The 19,924-nt window shown below is 40.0% G+C and overlaps 1 protein-coding gene across 2 annotated transcripts in view; it reads right to left on the reverse strand.

Moving 5' to 3' along the window:
* PCSK1 (proprotein convertase subtilisin/kexin type 1) overlaps positions 1-16,463 on the reverse strand; it is a 42,497-nt gene extending 26,034 nt beyond the window's left edge. Inside the window, exons 1-6 of one of the 2 annotated variants that reach the window (XM_027607209.2) lie at positions 16,015-16,463; positions 13,093-13,197; positions 9,513-9,623; positions 6,969-7,115; positions 5,573-5,649; positions 212-300 (exon numbers count right to left, since the gene is read on the reverse strand). In XM_027607209.2, coding sequence (XP_027463010.1) covers positions 212-300; positions 5,573-5,649; positions 6,969-7,115; positions 9,513-9,623; positions 13,093-13,197; positions 16,015-16,194 — 709 coding nt within the window. In that variant the 5' untranslated portion in view covers positions 16,195-16,463. The remainder of the gene's footprint in view (positions 1-211; positions 301-5,572; positions 5,650-6,968; positions 7,116-9,512; positions 9,624-13,092; positions 13,198-16,014) is intronic. The other variant, XM_027607210.2, reaches the window with a different exon arrangement.
* Between the last annotated feature and the right edge of the window lie 3,461 nt (positions 16,464-19,924).

Raw genomic sequence — 19,924 nt, forward strand, 5'->3', positions numbered from 1 at the left:
CCCCACAAAGATGTGTAGGCTATATTCAGCTATCATTTTTTAGGAACCCAGACCTATTGATTTGTTTGCAAATCACACTTAAATCCTGAAGCATATTTTACATGGAATTCATTTCTTCCTCTGGTTGTTGAAAGCCCCCTTCCCCCCCTTATTTACACCAGGTGATGCAAGACTCAAAGTTCACAACTCTAGGAGCAACCCTCTGCTTTACCTCCAACTTTGGAATTGTATGCAACTCCGACCCCACACTTGTGATTATTTGCTTGCATGGCAATTTCTCCTGCACATCTGGTCCCATGTCTGAAGATTAAAAATAGGTATTATAAAACATAAATGAGGGCAAGCTGTCATTTGCACATGAATCCTTGGTACGTGGCCACACCAACTTTTTGTCAGCCTTGTTGCCAGTTCCCTGCCCATCAGTATTAGATGAAGTGTAGGTGTCAGATGATACAGGTACTGGAGCCAAAGTATGTGATTCACCTTCCAGCTTCTGCCACTGACTAGTGGTGTGACGTTGGGTAAGTTATCTGTCCTCAACGGTTTTGTGGCAACATATGAGATATTGCATGCAGGGCACTTAGAGTGGCGGCTGGTATCATGATAGAACTCGGGAAGTGTTAGCTGTGGATACTGTCATGAGCAGCTCTGACACTTTCTGAAGCCATTTCAAAGAAATGACGTCTGCTCCATATATGTTTTGGTGAAGTTGCTCCTCACTCTCTGTCTGGTGACTTCCTTGGATTAGGTTATCCTAGACCAATCCTAGCAGGATAAGTAGAACAGAATTCTCTCAAGCCCTCTTCCCCTCCTCTAACCATCCTCCACCAAACTAAAGCAACTGAGGGTTTGCTGGTACCAAGGAGAGTTTGAGATTTTAGCTGGTTAATTGGGAAACCAGGGCCGTCCTGCAACTCTGACTGGGGCCAGAAGCCTGAACAAGACTGGTTTTGCCATCAGGCAAAGAGGGTAATTTATGATTTCAGAGTATCTGGAGGGAAAAGTCCATCTCTAAAACAGAGCCGAGTCCACCATTCAAGCATCAATTCTGAAAATCTGAGGATAATAATCTTTTCCCACCCTCACCCCCCCAACCTTAGGAGGGTCAATAAGTCAAGAGAACTTTAATGTGAATTTATTTCATGATTTCATTCCATTGTGGAAGCCCCTGAGAGCCATGGAGAGGCTGTTGGTGTTTTGGAGGAGCTGACATAGGAAAGAGGGGAAGAGTTAGTTCTGAGCAACACTGTCAGCCACCTAGTTTTAGACATCACTACACTAGACATCTATTAATTTAGCCCAGCAGGGAATATACAAATGCTAAATTGACTATCCAAAATGATTCCTTTTCACTTCTCTCTCTCTTTTTTTTTTTTTTTCCTGAAGTACCAAAGATGATTTCTTGGTCACCTTTTACTAAAGGATGTTTCTGCTTTTTCATGTTAATACTGGAGAGGAATCCTAAGTCAGAACAATATAATTATCTTTAATTCAAAGTCTTTCCTAATGCAGCAGACATCTGCTGCTTCTTTTTTTCCTCCTAGCATTTTCTCCTCTAGGGAGGTAGCTTTTCCTCATTCCTTGTGAGTCTATCATGAGCCTCTTCTTCCCAGACAGCTTTCAAGGATTGTTGCAATATTCTGGGGAAGAGAATTCTATTCTTTTTCTGGAATCTACAGCTTTAAGTTCCATGGGCCATGTGGATCTTGCTGCCAGGCAAGATTTTTTTTTTTTTTTTTTTTTTGAGAATGAAGCTAATTGGAGGTAAGTAGTTAAGAGATGGAGACGGTGATTGGGGTCCTAATCCTAAGAGTATATTATTTGAGCTCCTGGATCTTGGAATGCCTGAAGCTAGACCATCCCTTGGGTAATTTTTTTTTTAATCCCCATTTTACTTCATCTTTGAATTAGGATTCTCTCACTTGCAACCGAAGCTGCCCTGACCAACACACCCATTCTCTGAGAATTGTGTGCACATCGAACACGTAAAGAGAATCTTATGCTTCCTTGATGGATTAACTCTCTTTGCTTTTGTAGAAGGAGAAACTGAGTTGTCCCGCTCTGGAAACTGTGTTCCCAGAAGTCACCACCACCTGTATTTCCATGTACACAGGACAGGAGATAGGGCCAGGATAGCAGAATCTCCAGCTTGAGCCAATAGAATCAAACTGTTGGCAGACTTTCCCAGCACAGCACCTCTGTCCTAAGAATGGTGCAATGTGACACTGCCTATGATTTCTCTTTCTTTACATGTTGAAAATTATTTTCTTGAAAGGTACAGTAGGATCATGTACAAAAAAGATTGATATTTTTTCCCTCCTCTTACCGTCACTTCCCACCTCCACACCTTGAGAAAAACGGAAGGCTTTATCAAAGTGGTACTATGTCATTCTTTGTAGACCTGCAGCTTTTTTTCTTTCCTTAAATTAATCTCTGAGATAAAAGAACCCTTTATTATCTTAGAACAATGGTAGTAACTGGCGTTTAAACAAATTGATTTTTTAAAAATTTTTCCACAAGATAGTTTAAAGACTACTATTATCCTAGTTAAAATACCCCTGCCACACATGTTATTTAATAGAAAGATAATCTGTAATCGGTATTGAAATTCTGAATATAGATTCATGCCAGCTTAATAGTAAGAGTTACCTGCTCTTTTGAGATTTTATTATTTAGTGATTCCTCTTTTGATTTGCAGAGGAGAATTCAAATGCAGCTCCTATTAATCTCATTTACATGGTAATAACAAACAACACAGAAGCAACATAGATAGTTTGGGGAGATAATGCCCTTGGAATTGGGAGATAATAGTCTCTAACTGCTATAAAGTCCAAGACAAAATGGAGCCATTCATTTTCTAAACCTAAGGGATTTATTTCTGACAACATGCTAGAAGGGCAACACTATTTTTTATTATACCTTTTGATAAATGATAGGGATGCTACCTTTTTGGTTGACAGTCAAGAGGACCCTGAGAGGTAGTTACTTATTGTGTAATTTTCAAACAGCAGATTCTGTATTGGCTCAGAAAATTGACTTGTCTCTGTCTCTGCTCCTCTCAGATGGTATTATTCTTGTCATGTTGATTTTTTACCATAAGTCGACCTATCTTAGTTGCTAAATGTGAAGCCTTGATGATGATGATGCTCATCATCATAGCAAATACTTTGCAGACACTATACAAGCCAATTACATATATAAACTCATTTAATCCCCATAATAACCCAAAGAAGTAGCTACTGTTATTATTCTTTTTTAATAGATGATAAAACTGAGGCAAAAAAGCAGTTAAATAATTTGTTCAAGGTCACCCAGCTGTTAAGTGGCAGAGCTAATATTTAATCTAAATCTAGCTGCAAAGCTTATACTCTTAGCTGTTTGGCTGTGTCACGTTAACTCTACACTATGTGGGAGGTCCATGGCAGGCTATGCTCTGGAAACTCAGAGTTTTCAGGCACAAAATAAGTACCATTATATAGGCTACTTCTTTGAAGGCTTTGGAGCTCTGTGAATTGGGGAAAATGTGGCTACTGAATTGGCTATCCAGTCTTATGAATGCTGGATAGAAGACTCCTCCTTTTGGGGGGAACAAAAAGGGAAAATCTGAGTCCCCTCTTCTCATGAGTAGAGAACCTCTAGAGAATATCATTTTACCAAGTATTTGGCTATCAAGCAGCCACTACACAATTTATCATCCACACTGCATCCTGGGGCCCCACCTAGAGGACACTGCCTAGGAAGAAGGCTAGCACCTCCAGCTAACAGTCTCCTCAGCTGCACCCATATGGCTGAGAGCAGATTTCTCTTTTGGTCTTGACCAAGGAGGTGGAATAAGAGTTGTCATTTTTACTTTATTCTAACTTCTTAGAATAAAGTGCCCCTTTTGTCCAAGAACTTATTGCCCATTTCCTTAGGAAGTTCCGTTTAGGAGGGTAGAAAGCAAGTGCATTATCATCCATTTTAAGAGACAAAATGAAAAATAGAGGCAGAGAGAGGTAAGTGATTTCCTCAAGGTCACCTTCTATACTGATAATTGGCAAAGCCATGACTACCAGCCAGGATAACATTACAAGGTCATGCTCCAAAAGAGCACATTGTCCTCCTGGCCCTGCACTGCCTTGACTTAGAAATATGGCTGAAGATTTGTCTGGGGCTCCTGTCATAAGTTCCTGAGATATCTAACTTTCCTCCAAGTGTACCCCCTGGTGGTTCTCGTTGTACTGTTACTGGAATATTCTAACTTCTAGGCATTGTTTGTAGTTAACCCCTTTAAGAAATAAGCCCTAGAAGTAAATGGTACTGAAAGAGGCAGTATCTTGGAACCATCCCCAAGCCTCCCCTTCTCCCCAAGGAGGAAATATACACCCAGAGGTTGAGGCTAAGTGCATGAGCCTCAGCTCTCTTCCTGGTGTTTGTTGGCCTTCTGGAGAGGGGACCTGTCCAAAGAAACAACTTTAGGTCAGCATTACTGCACCAGCCACATGGGAATTCTGAGTGAGAATAAGAGAGAAAGGAAGAGGGAAAGAGGGAAAAAGAGAGCAAGAGAGGGAGAATTCAATTGACCCAAGTTGGGTAATAGTCCAAGAGAGAAAAAGCCACACAGAGAGAAAATTAACCCCTTTATGTAGAATCTTTCCATTCCAATCGTAGCAACAAGGCCTCATTTTGCCTTGGCTTTGATCTATTTTGGCGCAAGTCTCTTCTGGGTGGAGCAAATGAAGAAGAAAGTACAGAAGTCTTCTTGAGGTTATGAGAGATGTTGCAAAAGAAGACTTCTGACATGGGTATGGACACTTGAGGCCATGTGGCTAGAGGGTGAAGTTTCTTTGCAGCTAGGAAAAAAGGTTAAGAAGTCTCTTGGCTCTGGCTCTTTATTTGGCCTCTTGCTTTGTCAGTTCTGGCTCTTGGCCTCCCTCATCACATTGTGGTTGCTAGGGAGAATTATTTTAGGAGTCAGAAGATACTCTTTTTCTCTTCCCTTTAGCTTTACAATACCCAGCAGAAACTCTGGGAGAGACTACGGACTCATCCAATGCCCCCAGAAAATGTGATGGATTTGAGGGCCAGGCCTCAGAGTACATCTCTGTTGCCTGGTAACTGGCCATACTTTGCTGAGGGAACTGGTGAGCATGGTTGTGGCCGCCAAAAGAAGTCATGGGGATTTGTTATCTTTGTCCTCTCTTTTTATTTCCACAACAAACATCAAATATGTTGCTAATAGGAAAGGATTCATAGACAAATTGGGGTTGGAGAAGATGGTCTGGAGGATTTTACTCTTTATAACCCAAATATTCTTTCTAAAGCTATAACTATTCAGTACCATTTGAAGTACCAATGAAGCATTTCATAACATAGAAAGAAAGCTTAATTAAAATATGACCCCATAAGCCAAAAGAAATACAGAAATAGAAGCACTGGTTTCTGCTTTAAAAGCAACAAAATATTGTGGTGTGGATGGTGTGCATGAAAACTTTTCTGAGAGCTGAAATGTGAATCATATTTATAGTGTAATTTTCTCAAATAAGATAAAAGCATTTTAAAGTACATATCCCCCCCATCCACATTTACTCACTTGTTCTCATTTGTGGGATCATAACGGGGAAATGGATCATGGTCATTATCGTTAAAATCATAACTAGCCTCTGGATCCTAAAGAGACAATAGAAATAACCCTGTAGCATCATTAAAAAAAAAAAAAAGTAGCACTTCCCAAGCCTTCTGCCCCTACCCCCTCCATCCTGGCTGATAGCTCAGAAGTCTGCATTTCAGAGTTCCTGGCCCAGTGGCTGATCATTTATTATACCCATAAACCAGGCATAAATGATGTACCTAGGAAAGTGAGCAAGCATCCAATTCTCAGTAAATGTTACCAAACCTGTATCTCTTGGAAGCTCATAGGATATTGGAACCAGAAGGAATCAGAGTTTACTTAGTTTGACCACCTCATTTTTTAAATGAGAAAACTGAGACCCAGAGAGGTTGAATGACTTAACTAAGCTCTAGAGCTAGTTAGCTACACTTGGACACTCATCTCTCACGATTATGGGTGCAAATAAGTGACTGTGGGGTGGGGCTCAAGTCCACAGTGATCTCCTTCAGCCTTCCCCAGTTACACAAAATAAACATGTAATTTAATTAAAGAGAGTGTGCTTGAAATTGAAGACAAGCTTCTAGGTCCCACCTCCTTTTCCAAACAGATTGTTATACTTACACATCTCCCACATAGGAGTTTTGTTACCAGTATGGTCTCTTCTCTACATTTTCCATATCTTTCAATAACTCCTACTTTCTACTAATCTTTTTATCTCTCCTTTTTCTTCCCTTATCTTTTGCTCTTTAGCTGGAGAATTTTGAAGGAATGGAAAAGATGACAGAAAGACAAGGGACGATCATAAAGATGAAACACTGATCTTAAGGCCTAAGATATCACGTAGTACTTAATAGACAATTAAGTAGTTTTCATCTACTTCTTTTCCATTCATAATAAACATTTCTTTTCTCAGCTTGCCATTTTTTACACTATGTGTGTACATTTGAATTTGCATGGAAGGACTCTCATTCATATAATTTCACAATGTCAGAGATATTCACTTATAAAGGATGTGAGGAAGAAGACTGTGAAAATGAGCTCAGGCATTATTCTTGATTTGATTGCTTTAATGCCGCCAAATACTGAGTGATGTAGAGTCTGAATGGCTTTTAATAATTTAGCTGGTATAGGTGCCTCCCCCCTTCCTCAACACACATGCTTTTGTAAAATCCTTGGCTCCACTGAATTCTTTCAGTGCCCACTGATACAAAAAAAGTTCTTATGTGCTGGCAGGAGGGTAAGAGAAAGAGCAAAACCGTGGCCCATAATTCCTGGGGCCAACATCAGAGCAGTCTTCCACTTGAGAAAAGGAAAGCCTTAACAATGTGTCTTTGTAGACATCTCCCTAAGTTGTAGTCATGGGAGGGCCCAGACTCACATAATTTTCATAGATGTCTGTGTGATTCCACTCCAAGCCATCGTCCAGTACTGTGATAACAACTCCTTTGCCTGTGATGCCTTTTTGCCAAACAGGTATCACATGGAGATCCAGCTTGGGCAGGACTGCAGTCATTCTAGTATCTTGCTGGTAAAGAAAAACAAAGAATTGGTAAACTCATGATTTACTAGCTGCAAAATGAGAACTGAATCTCAAGTCTGGAGACCCATCTCCCCCCCATCTCCCACCGCCCCCAGGGTCACTCTACTTTTTAGAAGGAGGTGAAATAAACAACAAAGTTGATGGTAGAGCCAAGTGAATTCATCGGAGTGCTATTCTTTTCCCAGTTGTTCTGATGGAAAATCACCTGAAACAATGAATCGCTCTGTGCCCTTCTCACTGAGCTTCACGGCTTCTAAGAAGAAGTTTATCCCCAAGTTTCATTCATTTATAATGACACACTCAAGCTTTTTATCTACCAGAGTTTTATTTGGTGTTGCATATTCCCATCTCTCCCAAATCCTGAGCTGCCCTTGCCACACTGAACCTACTTTATATTGTCTGGTTCATAGTCATTCATGAATGTTTTAATAACTTTTCAAAAAGCAGAACCCGGAATGTCTAGGAGGCTGCCATCTCACCAAGACTTGCAATTTAATTGCCTATTTCCAAGTATGAGTGATGTATTTTTTTTTTCAAGTATCAGTGATTTAGAGAGGAAGTATCTATGAGAGGAGATTTGGAGTTTTGCTTTTCAGGTAGATTTTCTGATAGTTACAGTGTGTGGGACTATAAGTGAGAAGAGCTGGACAGCAAGGGAATAGAGAGATGAGCACATTTCCAAGCATTTGAGGGAGATGCTTTAGAAAAGTACCAGGTTTCTGGTGAAAGGGACAGTAAGAAATTTATAAATAATAACAGCCAAAAGTATCAGTGAATGAATTTCCCCTGGCTGATTCTTCTCAGAAAGAAGTAGGAGAAAACTTTTTTTTTTTAAGGATGTCTTCATCCACTTTAGAGAGAGCAAGCCCATGCAAGTGAGGGGAGGTGCAGAGGGAGAGAATCTCCAAGCAGACTCTCCGCTGGGCACAGAGCCCTAAATAGGGCTGATCCCACAACCTGTAAGATCTTGACCTGAGCTGAAACCAAAAGTTGGACACTCAACCAACTGAGCCACCAAAGTGCCCCAGTAGGGGAAACCTCTTAAAAGAACTTACAAGGCCAACATGAAGCTAAATCACAGGAGGTTGGAACTACACATAGATTTTTGGCCAAAGCCAGAGAAGATCTCTATGTCAGTTGCAAGAACAATCACACAGTGTGGTGGTTAAGAGTATGACCTCTGGAGCCATGAATTATGGCCCTACCACTGGTAACCAGATGACTTTGGCAAGTTACTAAACTTGCCCATGTCTTTGTCTCTTCATCTGCTAAATGGGTATAATCATTGTATCTACAATATGATGTGAAAACTAAATGAGTTCATTCATGTCAAACACTTAGAATAGTATTTGACATACAGTCAATGCACAAATGTTAATGAGTCTCTTCTACTGCAATGAACAAGTATTGCCTAGGTTAAGAGAATGTCAGGAGGAATCGATCCCTTTTCCCATCCTTTATGCAACAAAGACGTCTAAGCCTTAGCTTATGGTTGTCATGAAAACTTATCTTTTATAGTATTCTCAACAAAAAAACACTTCTATCAACATGTATTACTGCCATAGAGCCTTAATATTAGAATGGAAGGGAGAACACTCTGCAGGCAAGAAGGGGCACTTAAAATTTCTCTACTCAGGGGGCTCTGGGTGGCTCAGTCAGTTAAGCATCTGCCTTCAGCTCAAGTTCAAGTCATGATCTCAGGGTCCTGGGATCGAGCCCCGTCTCAGGCTCCCTGCTCAGCAAGGAGTCTGCTTCTCCCTCTCCCTCTGACCCTCCTCCCCTCTTGTGCTCTCGCTCTCTCTCAAATAAATAAATAAATAAATAATCTTTTAAAAAAATTTCTCTACGCAACACCCACATACCAATGAGGATTTGGTATCCCTAAAAGTAAAACAGTTTGCAAGTCTAGACATCTGCTTGTAGATGTCTTTTGTCTCTCCTTGTGTTCCTTTAGTTTGGTTCAGAAATTCTCACTTTTAGCATGTAAGAACTGCCACTCAGGGCTGTATATACTGAATCATGTTCACTGTGCCTTTTGGATGATTTAAAGGTTCTCAAGAATAACTGACCAAATGTGATTTTTGCCATGATTACTGTTTTGGAACTCTTAACTTGCAAGACATGATTCTTCTGCATTTGCTCCAGATAAGCTTAAGAGAAGAAAGTAACAATCCTTCTTCTCATAGAGGCTAAACATCTGTGTTTCAGACACTTTCACCTAGTAAAACAGGAGATCCAGATCATGGAAGATACCATCAGCCCTAATCTCCAGGTAACATAGCCCTCTACTGAATTATCTATCATTTAAGAAACAAAATCTATTTTGCAGATGTAACAAAGTAAATAGCCCAGGTCCTATACAGTCCTTCTGTAAGTACTTACCAAGTACCACTGCTGATTCCACATTGGATCATTGAAGAGATTTAGTGCTGAGTCTCTTAAAACTGAACGTTTACTTCTCTCTTTTTCATACTGTTGTTCAGCCCATATTACCTACAAGGAGTTTTATAGCAAGAAAATCAGCGGTCAGATAGTCACCTCTGTGTAACCATCTTCCCTCTAACTAGCTCCAGTACCCTCCCCATCAGAGTTGAGGCAGTTCAAAAATGTTTTCATTTGATTGCAGATCAAACTGGCAGCTCAGTGAGAAGAATGCATTGCCCACTGGGGAAATGAACATTTCCTCTATTACAGTAAACTGTACCTTTAGGGGGAAGGGAAGGAATCAGTGAAGTGATGATTCCCTCAAATTATTTACACTATGATTCCAGTGGAGGTAAAAGTTCAGCCTACTTTAATCAGCAAATGGACCATAATACTGATTTTTTATTGCGGTCTGAGGGTTTTGTAGCAGAAAATTTGTCCATTTTCATGTAATGAGTCGACAAGCTAAGAGATTCCAGAGACTGCTGTTGTGGTGCTCTTACAGCTTAATTTCTCTTTCTTTACACGCAAAAGGTAGAAATTGCAAATGTTCTGCCAGACAAGAAAGGTGCTGTGTCTTTGCAAATCTGAAACTCTGGCTCCCCTGTGCTTCAAGCTCCTGCTTAAGAGTATTTAATATGAGAAACAGATCCAGGGTGATGAATGAGTATTACTGACCATGCACACTTACCATTAATTTAGTCTCATGTATTATGCAAAGAGATCTGACAATACAAAAATTACCTTTCCCACATTTATGGCATAATCCTATTATACTTGAGACCCTGAGAGGGTGAGGGACTGCCTTGTGGTTATATTCATTATGTAATAATACCATGCTCTTATTTCACTGAGCAACATGACTGTTTCTTACCCAAAACATATTCTCTCTGTTGTACACATGATGACAGTCCAGTGTCTGGTGGGATGTTGTTAATGTGAGAATACTCATGAGTCAGATCCAAAAATAAAAACTAAAAAATAATTTGTTGCTAAAGGATAAATCCATCCACTAAGACTGTCCTGAATTTTCAATTAGAAAATCTATGGCAAACCTATTATAAATATTGGGAGGGACTTGAAAGCTAGACATTAGTTGCTATAATTTATTTATTTATTTTTTTTTAAAGATTTTATTTATTTATTCATGAGAGACAGAGAGAGAGAGAGAGAGAGAGGCAGAGGGAGAAGCAGGCTCCCAAGGAGCAGGGAGCCCGATGCGGGACTCGATCCCAGGACCCTGGGATCATGACCTGAGCCGAAGGCAGATGCTTAACCATCTGAGCCACCCAGGCGCCCCGCTATAATTTATTTTTAAAGAGCCTGTAGGTTCAAGCTTAATTGTTTTGGCTTAAAATACCTCAATGCTTGTAATATACAACCTGTCATCTGAGTTGGTCTTTGGAAGCTGGCTGCTAGGGAACAAGTACTAATCTTTGATAGAGAGAGTCACTTACAGTTGGAGATTTTATTAACAGACTTGTAAAGATAGCCTATTGCAGCATTTCAGAAGGCTATTTTGAAAGAATATTATCCCCCATCAAAAAAAAAGAGCAATAAAATGAAAACCAAAAGCAATTTTTAAAAAAGGGAACATAAGAATAGGCAGTCTGCCATCTGATCAGATAAACATTCAATTGTTGGAAACTGTTATGATTAATGTCATTAACTCCAAATCCCATATTAAGCTGTATAAGACCAGACCAAATGAATAGAGGAAATTAGTGGTATCTTTCTTTTGTGTATGTAATAGGTATCATGTACTTAAATGTAAATAATCCTTTTGATTTGGGAAGAGCATTAAAGATCATCTAGTCCAACTTTCCACTGCTAGCTTCTATGGGTTCTAGGATTTTTTCTAAAATAAATGAATCTGGGGATAACTTTTCATAAGATTATATGGATTCTTTTTTTTATGAAGTTATGTTGGAGATTAAATTCTTAGCCTTTCTTCATTATCACTTGAGATTTTTGCTCCAAAATCATCTATTAAAGAAATATCTGAAAATAGAACTGGGTCATTAGTTCACTTTAGTGAGATACTTGTAGTAATAATAACAGGTATTTCTCCACTCTGTCCAATTTTCTTCTGTGAAGATGAGAAGGGAGGTCAGTTTGACTTCCTTGTGCATTAGTGTCAGGCATGCATTTAGGCAGACAAGGAAATCTCTTGCTTTGCTCAAGGACTAAGCTTAGCCAGAGTCTTGGAAGTTGTCCTACTTTTCACAGCCCATACAATGAGTCATCTGCTTTGGGATGGCAAAAGGAAGATTTCACTGGACAAGAAACTCTTCAAGTAATCTTGAGCCTCTGATTTGGTCTCACACATCTAGCCACTAACCTGAGTAAAAGCTAGCTATGGGTGCCTAGGAGCCGTGGTCGCTGTCCATGGTCCTGATATAGCGTTCTTTGCCTAGGTGTGGTGCCTCATAACCCAGGCCCAGTCATTCTCTACCCTGATAATTTGCCTTTTTATTCTTCCTTTTAAAATTCTATCAGTTTAAGAACAAAACAAATAGCAAATTATTTCACAGGGTTTATAAATTCCATGTACTTTCAATAGTTTTATCACCTTTCTGTCACTTATATTTTCTTTCTAGCAAGTTGAAAGGGTGTATCCTATCTCTCACAAAGCTTCCATAATTCTCTGGAGTGTCCTAGGCAACAGAAATCATAATAACAGAAAACAGGCCAGCCAGGATAAATTTCTACCAGTATGGCACATTCTTGAGAAAAGGCAACATTGTGTATGCAAATTTCAATACTCCCAATATAGTCACCATTTCTATTGATATGTTTGCTGATCTTGAAAACAGACTCCAAAAATCAATAGGTACACTAGATATACATTCAAATTGTCCTCACACTATTTACCTATATTCATTCTAGACATTTCCTGCTCTTGCCTAATCATTGAATATGTATACAAACCAGGGTAAAAAGAGATCTAATGCTTTCAGTGAAACAATACAATACTTATGGAAACATTTGGCTCATAAAGACATGGAATTAAAGCTCACTCATTAGCACTAGTTCCCCATATAACCAAACCACACAGAAATGGTAAAATGTGTTTTCAGTTATGCTGAAATTTATTAAAATCAATGTTCATATGTTAAATTTCTTTGGCATCCTCACATTGGACATTAAAGTGCTCATAAATAATAGGTATATAATAAAAGGTTGTTAATTGATTGTATTGGCAAATATTTTTATTAGAGCTGCAATTTAATTTTCAATATTCATTTTCATGTTCTTTGTCTCGATTTGTGAGCTAATATTTTAAACATATATTTTTACATAATATATAAAATTTATTTAACTTGGTCTATCCAGTCCAATCCAGTTATTATTATGTGCCTTGTGGTTATATTCCTATAGAATTATAACCCTATAGAAATAACAAGAAACACTACAGACAGATAATTGTGACCACAATAAAAAATAATCACATTTGCAAAGTGTTTTTTGCTCTTGTTGGAAATCATAAAGCAGATAAGTCAGGTTATTAGTTTGAAGACAAATGCACAACACTTACACGGTCATCATCAGATAATCTCTTAGTAATATGAAGGGCACTCCTTCGAGACCTTCGGGGATGGTTTTTATGTTTGAATAAGTAGTGATTTTCAAGTGATCCAATCTATAAAGGAAAAAATATTAAAAATCCACTTTATCCAAAATAAGTACATATGGGTTAGATTGAAACCCATGCAACTTAGAGACAGGCAATTTTTATTAAGCCCATTCTTTATGAGGAAGACACTGATAGAAGCCTTCGCTCTCTTGTCACTGTGTTAAGTAAGTTGAGCTTACATTATTATCACTTGGGCTCACTGTATACTTGGGGGCTAGTGATATCTCTTTTTCACAGATTTCAGGGGAACTAAATTTGTTTCTGTGTGACAATATTGTGTAGGTAGACAATTCTTTAAAAAAAAAATCCCACTTTATCCTGTCAGAGAAGAATAGTTTGTGGAAAGCTAGCAAACCCTTTGGGTACTCTATATGGTCAGGGTTACATTCAGCTAAAATGATTTGTCATTGTTATAAAATATAGCCATTGAAGCTATAGTGATAATTGTTATAAGCTACTAGTAGAGAACATTTGACTTTCCACTAATTCAAGGCGCTCCATACATGGAGCTGGGGAGAGGGAAAAGTAGCCCTAAGAAAAGATCATCAAGGTTTAGCTCTTCCTCTGTCAACTGGTTTTGCTTCTGGTCACCTCTCTAATTCTGTCTTTATCCTGAGGCCTTCAGGAGCTCAGGGTAGCTAAATTACTGCAAACAAAGGGAAAAATAAACAATCAAAGCACTATCAATCTTTTACAAAGAATAATTATTTTAAAAATGTTTGTTAGTAATGCCATTTTAGCTGGAAATGGCTAGAGAAAATATAGCACATGCAAATCATATGTAAATACAGATTTCCCCCCCACTATTTCTTAAAGTTTCTTGTGACCATTCCTTCCTTTCTTTGAAGATCCTACCAAGAATACTGATTTATTATTTTTTGGTTTGGGATTTGTGATTTTGAAAGCAATTCCCATAATGAATGGTCCAGGTTTGGAAATATGTCTGGGGCTAACAGGTGAGAAAAGAAAAAAGGGATATTTTTGCTCTCTTATCCAATCTCTTTCCACACAGTTACCAGTGCTATTTAGCTGCCCAAAGGATATAGGATTAATTCCCCAGTTATTCCCTCCTTAGGACACACAAGATTTCCATGATGCCCACAGGAGCTACCATTGCAATTCCACCTACTGCTCACACTCTCCTCAGATCCCAACAATTCCTTGCAGTTTCTTCTAAGCTGCTTTCTTTGTATCTTCCTTGTTTCCTACCATCTGTTTTCTATGCCTTGAGTGCCTTCTACAATCTCACCATGTTCTCCTGGCAAACTTGACTCTTCTTCCTAAACCCTCGGCAAATGTTTCCTCCCCTGGGCTGTCTTTTTTTCACTCCTCAATTCATGTCCCTCTTCAATCCCTCAATCAACAAATATTGAGAATCCAGGTGCAATTTCTATTACAGCAATTACATGCAATTCCAATTGTTTGTTACTAAACCAGTCTCCTCTAGATTCTTGATTCCTTGAAAGTTGCTTTTCCTCCCATTATTCCTCAGCCCCTAACACGGAGCCTGGCACAGAACAAAATCTGGGCAAAAGCAAAAAGTCTTGTTCGGCTCCTGGGACACGGAGAAGTCAATCTGCGTATTGTCTTTTCTGCTGGGCATTTTAAAGACAATTTGGCTGGTAAAGTTGGGGAATGAAGCCTCTGGCAAGGAGAGGCGTATTCCTCAGCGGATTCGATCTATGGAATCGCCAACGCCCACGGCGATTACTCATCCGTGACTTCAGCGGCATCTCTACAACCACCTCCAGAAAAAACGCGCCAAAATGTTTTACAACTCCCTCCTCCCCCGCTTTGAGGCACAGTTCCAAGGCAAGGGGCGAGGGCTTGATTCTGAGCCAAGGAAAAGGAAAGCTTAGATTAGAAATCACACCCCCTGGGGTTCCCCCCCCCCCCCGGGAATCGCACACCTAACCTGTCACTCTAGTATTGCCTTAACGCCCTTACCCTCCCCCCAGCTATCTATTAAACCAGCTCTCCCTTGGACAGGCAAGTTTTTATCACAAGCTGAAACCCTCGGGGAAGCTATTAGGCATTTGGCTGAATAACAAGAAGGAAAGAAAACCTTTCCCCACAGTCATTTCGGCAGCTTGACCCTTCAGGGGGACTGACCCAGCAAAGTTGTGAAGCTCAGACTTTGCAAGTTCCCGGTGAAGACCCGAACCTCCCAGTAGAGGCGAGGGGAGTTGGTCCCGTGTCTTTCACCCACCTCTTCTCCCGGCCCCTCCCCAGGCCACTCCTCGGGCCCCCAGCCTCTGGGTCGTGAGTCCGGGCCTCTGGCGCTCTTCCAATGCCCTGGGCGTGCCCGAAAGGCCGCGGGCGGACATCACCAAGCCTATTTGACCCCTTGCATCAGGATTGAGATCTGATGCTGCCATATTGAAAAAAAAAAAAAAAAAAAAAAGGAAACAGCCGGCTCCTGACGCAGAGACCAGCTGAGTCCCAGGGGACAGAGCGCAATGCCTCTCCCGGGGGCGCTTGGTTGGTAAGAGCCTGCGTGCATCTCAAGTTCGGCGAACAAGCGTGGAGGGATTTGTCTCCCAAACCACGCGGGAATGGATTTAAATGCCAAAGCGGACGACAGCAAGAATAAGCTTTACCCAGCTGCAGCGGCTTCGTTCTGCCTGGCTGCTTCCAGCCCAAACAATAAATAATGCAAGCCTTCTTTCTCCAAGCGCGCCAGGGGCGAGAGCTGCAGAAGCTTCTGCTCTTTGCCACGGGGCTCAGGAGAGTGCGACCTGGGGCTTCCACTTGGGAGATCGCGCGTCAGTCCCGCCAGTCCCCGTGGGCCCCAGAAAGTTTCTGGAAAGTGCAAACTCTTACCTGACCCAAAAGGTCATAGCCCAGCTCCTTCGCTATGGCCGAAGCTGCCTCCGGTCCCCCGGGGATCTCCGCCGCCCATTCATTTACAAACTGCCTCTTCGCTTTTACACTGTTCAGTGCACACCAAGCGCAAAAGAGAGCGAAAGCAGTACACTGCAGAGTCCAGGCTCTTCGCTCCATGGCTCACACACTCGCTTGCACACAAGTCGGAAGGAGATGGGGGAAAGAAGCAAGAAAAGAAGCAAGAAAGGAGAAAAGCCAGAAACACTAGCCCTTTTCACCCTCGGACTCTGGACCACTTCTCGCTCCCGGTGGCTCTGCTAAGAGATAGGAGGCGCGCGAGGAGAGGCTGGGCGGTGGCGAGCGCTCTTTGGTCTCCTGGCTGAGTGGAGCCCCAGCCCTTCCAAGCCGGAATGGAAATGAGTGTTTACACGTCAAATCGACGAAAGCCATCTCTTGACGTCAGATCTACCTGGACTAAGATCTGGATGGTATTCCCGGCGGGGTGGAGAAGCGGCTAAAATAAGCAGAGAAGGATTAAGGAAAGAAAGGAACCGTTTGCTGGGATCAGTTAAGTCGGCTCCCTGACTGACTGTAAATTCTGTAGCCATGAGAAACACCTTCACTTCTCAAAGAGAAGTGCCCCTATTTGAATATCACTACCAAGAACCAAAGGCTGGAAGTTACAGTACACTGTGATTCCTCCTGTCCGTTTTCTTTACATTTACTTAATTATCTCATGGGTTGGGGGGCAGGGAGGGGGGTGAATTCTTATAATAGCCCTGTGGATATCAGCCCCTGCTGTGAAGAACAGGGGTCTTAAGTCTGAAATTGGACAGAGACGGGTAGAGCAGAGAGGAGGGAAGCTTCTATTGCCCAGATTCTGATCTAAATTGCCTAAGAAAATAAGCACGTCTGGAAGACATTGTTAAAGCAATACTTTTAAAAATGTATTTTTAACTAACATTGAAACCACCTAAAAAAAAAAAAAACCCAGTTTAGTTCCTCCTCTCCTCACTTTCTCAACTTAGTAAAACGATATCTAAAATTCTATTCTAGATATTGCAAAGCCTAGTATCACCCCCCCTTTACTGTGCTCATCTGAAAATGATTAATCACATGATTTTTAAAAGAAAATTATTTTCTTTAACCATCAACAAGGGTGTCTAGGGACACAAACCCTGTTGTGTTAACTCAGGGAGAGAAAGAGCGGGTTTCATTAACTCTGAACTTTTGATTTTTTCTTCAGTAGAGCTCCTCACTTTCGTTTTGAGCTGAAGCTGTGTCATTACTTTTCCATAAAATGCACAGTGTCACTCTGTGGAAGAACATTTTTTTCGTGGAAAGAGAACTAGCAAAAGTCTAAATGGCCCCCCGCACCTCCCACCCACCCCCACACAGACCCCGAAAATGGATTCAGTCTACCTTGGCTGACTGAACCTATCTCAATCCTCAGGGGTTGAACCAGGTTGGAAAAGCCCCAGTGCGTACTATTCAGCACTAAAGAATGGACAGCGCCACACGCGGCTGTGGCCAGAGTGGCCCTTCGGTTTGAGCCTCAGAAACTGCTGTCTTTTTGCAACTAGCCAGAACCAAGCTGTTTCTCATCTGATCTGTGTCTTTCCCCTCTTTTAAATAGAAAAAAATAGGAAATTGACTGCAGGGGGGAACTGTGGTTAGGTTCCTGATCGTGACTACTTGCATCGAGCATGTTGGACGCATCCCAAAAGTGAAATTGTGGAGGCTTAAAAGTCTTGTCTGTGAAAGGTCTTTCTTCTTTTTCCCTTTTCCTTCCTTCTTCCTTCCTTCCTTCCTTCCCTTTTTTTTTTTTTTAAAGCTTCCAACCACCGGGGGGCGCAGCCTATTACAGAGAAAGAAGAAGAAGGATAAGATTGGAAAGAAGGCATATGAGATTGAGGAGAAAGGAAGTGAGAGATATTCTCTACAGGAAGCAAATAAGACTCGGTGGAGGATGAGACTGAGTAGTGATAATTCTTCCTCTGCTTTCATTTTTGCAGAAATGTAGACTAGATTGATAATTTCTTTAAAAATAAAGCTTAACAAAAACAAATGTCAATGTTAATAAGCCAAGTGATCCAGTTGAGTGTATAATAATACTGTGTAACTCTCACATGAGATGGTGTTGAATGGGCTGAGATTAATAACTCTTTTGTCTGCTCTGTAAATTCACATGTGTGAGTGTTGATGGCTGGGTGAGCTTTCTTTTTTTCCCTTTCATGTCTCAGCCCAAGTTTTGGCCTCAAGCTCTCTAGGGTATTTCATTCTCACAGCAGACAGATGCTAACTGTGTGCTAGCAAGGCAAAAGAAACTCATGGCACATATTTAATAAAGGTAGGTATGGCTACAGCAGGAATATATTTACCCCTTTCTTACTATTGTTCAAGTAAATCAGTTTGGCAGAGCATTGGCAATGAGTGTCACATTAATGGGGCATTTGTGTTAAATTGAGCACTGTACAAATGAAGAGTAAACATTTGATTGATATGCCTAATAGGGTAAACTAAATTCTCACAGCAAAAGCAGAATATTCCCATCCAAACTGTATAAATACTCTCAGTAATTTGTTTTGAAATTGCCTCAATTTATCTTATGGACCTTATTTGCCACAATTTCTGGGATGCAGAAGAAGTGAATGTTTGCCAAAGCTAAAGATGCAAATAGGTATAGAATTCATCTTTGTCGTACCAAGGGCTAGCCCTATTCTGCTTTGTGCATCATAGTAATAACCTCCCGGCCCATCAGTGTTGTATTTTATACCATGAATTAAAAGAGCCATTTATCACCTTTAAGTTGGTTTGAATAGCATTAGATTCATCTGATTAATTTATATAAAAACAGGATAATTCAGAAACTGAAGAAAACTGTGTTTCTATTATGAATTATCTAGTGAGTGTTATGCCTTTCATGACCTCCCCAACTGCCGAGTGATAAAGTTAATCATTTATTACATTTTCTTGGAGAGAAATAAAACCAAGGCTAGTATAAGCAGGAAGTAAGAATATACTCAGAGATCTATAATCACCATATCTTTTTAGTATTAGAAAACAAAAATTTTAAAAACTTTTGTTACTATGAAATAAAATACGTACACTAAAGGGCACAAAACAATGTGTGCCATGATTTATCACAAAGTGAACACTGTGTAACCATTCAGGTCAAGGAAAAGAACATTGCTAACCCTTCAGAACAATATCCCAATGTTTTCAAGTTGCATAGGAGGAGTAAGGAAGTAACTTAGGCTTAACAATTTTAGTTGTTATGTATATGTACTTGTTTTCCTTTGAGTAACAGTAACTATATATTAACACTAGCTTGTAATTAATTAGTCTGTGATTTAAGTAGAAGATGCTTGGTAAAAGAACATATTATAGAAGCAAATCTACCTATTGCAGTGTTTCCCAACATAGAAAATAGCAATATTTGTATGGCAAACGAGTAAACTAGGGGAAATTTGGGGCCATATGTACGGAATTCTGTAGAGAGATTCATTACATTATCTTCCCTATGATAGAATTTTGATAAGAAAATAAAATAGATTTTTTAAAGAAAGATATAAAATTAAATGTAGATAACCTTAAATTTAGAAATATGAATATACTTCCATCAATATAACTTTTTGTCTCAGTTTTTGTGTTTGAAAGCTTATATATCATTCTAATCAAAACATTTTAACAATGATGTTTTCAAATTTATTTATAGCTGCTGTCAACAAAAAAATTATATTTGCACAAGTAGAGAATAAAAATTTTGAAACAACTTTTACAACCATTAAAATTTTTTCAACATTTGATTTTAAATATAGCAATTCTTTTGTTTATTTCCTTTCCAAATTTACCATTAGAATTTCATGGGGATGCTATATATTTAAAATTTACCTAGATTTTATAT

The sequence above is a fragment of the Zalophus californianus genome, chromosome 5, assembly GCF_009762305.2.
Source record: "Zalophus californianus isolate mZalCal1 chromosome 5, mZalCal1.pri.v2, whole genome shotgun sequence".
NCBI lineage: Eukaryota > Metazoa > Chordata > Mammalia > Carnivora > Otariidae > Zalophus > Zalophus californianus.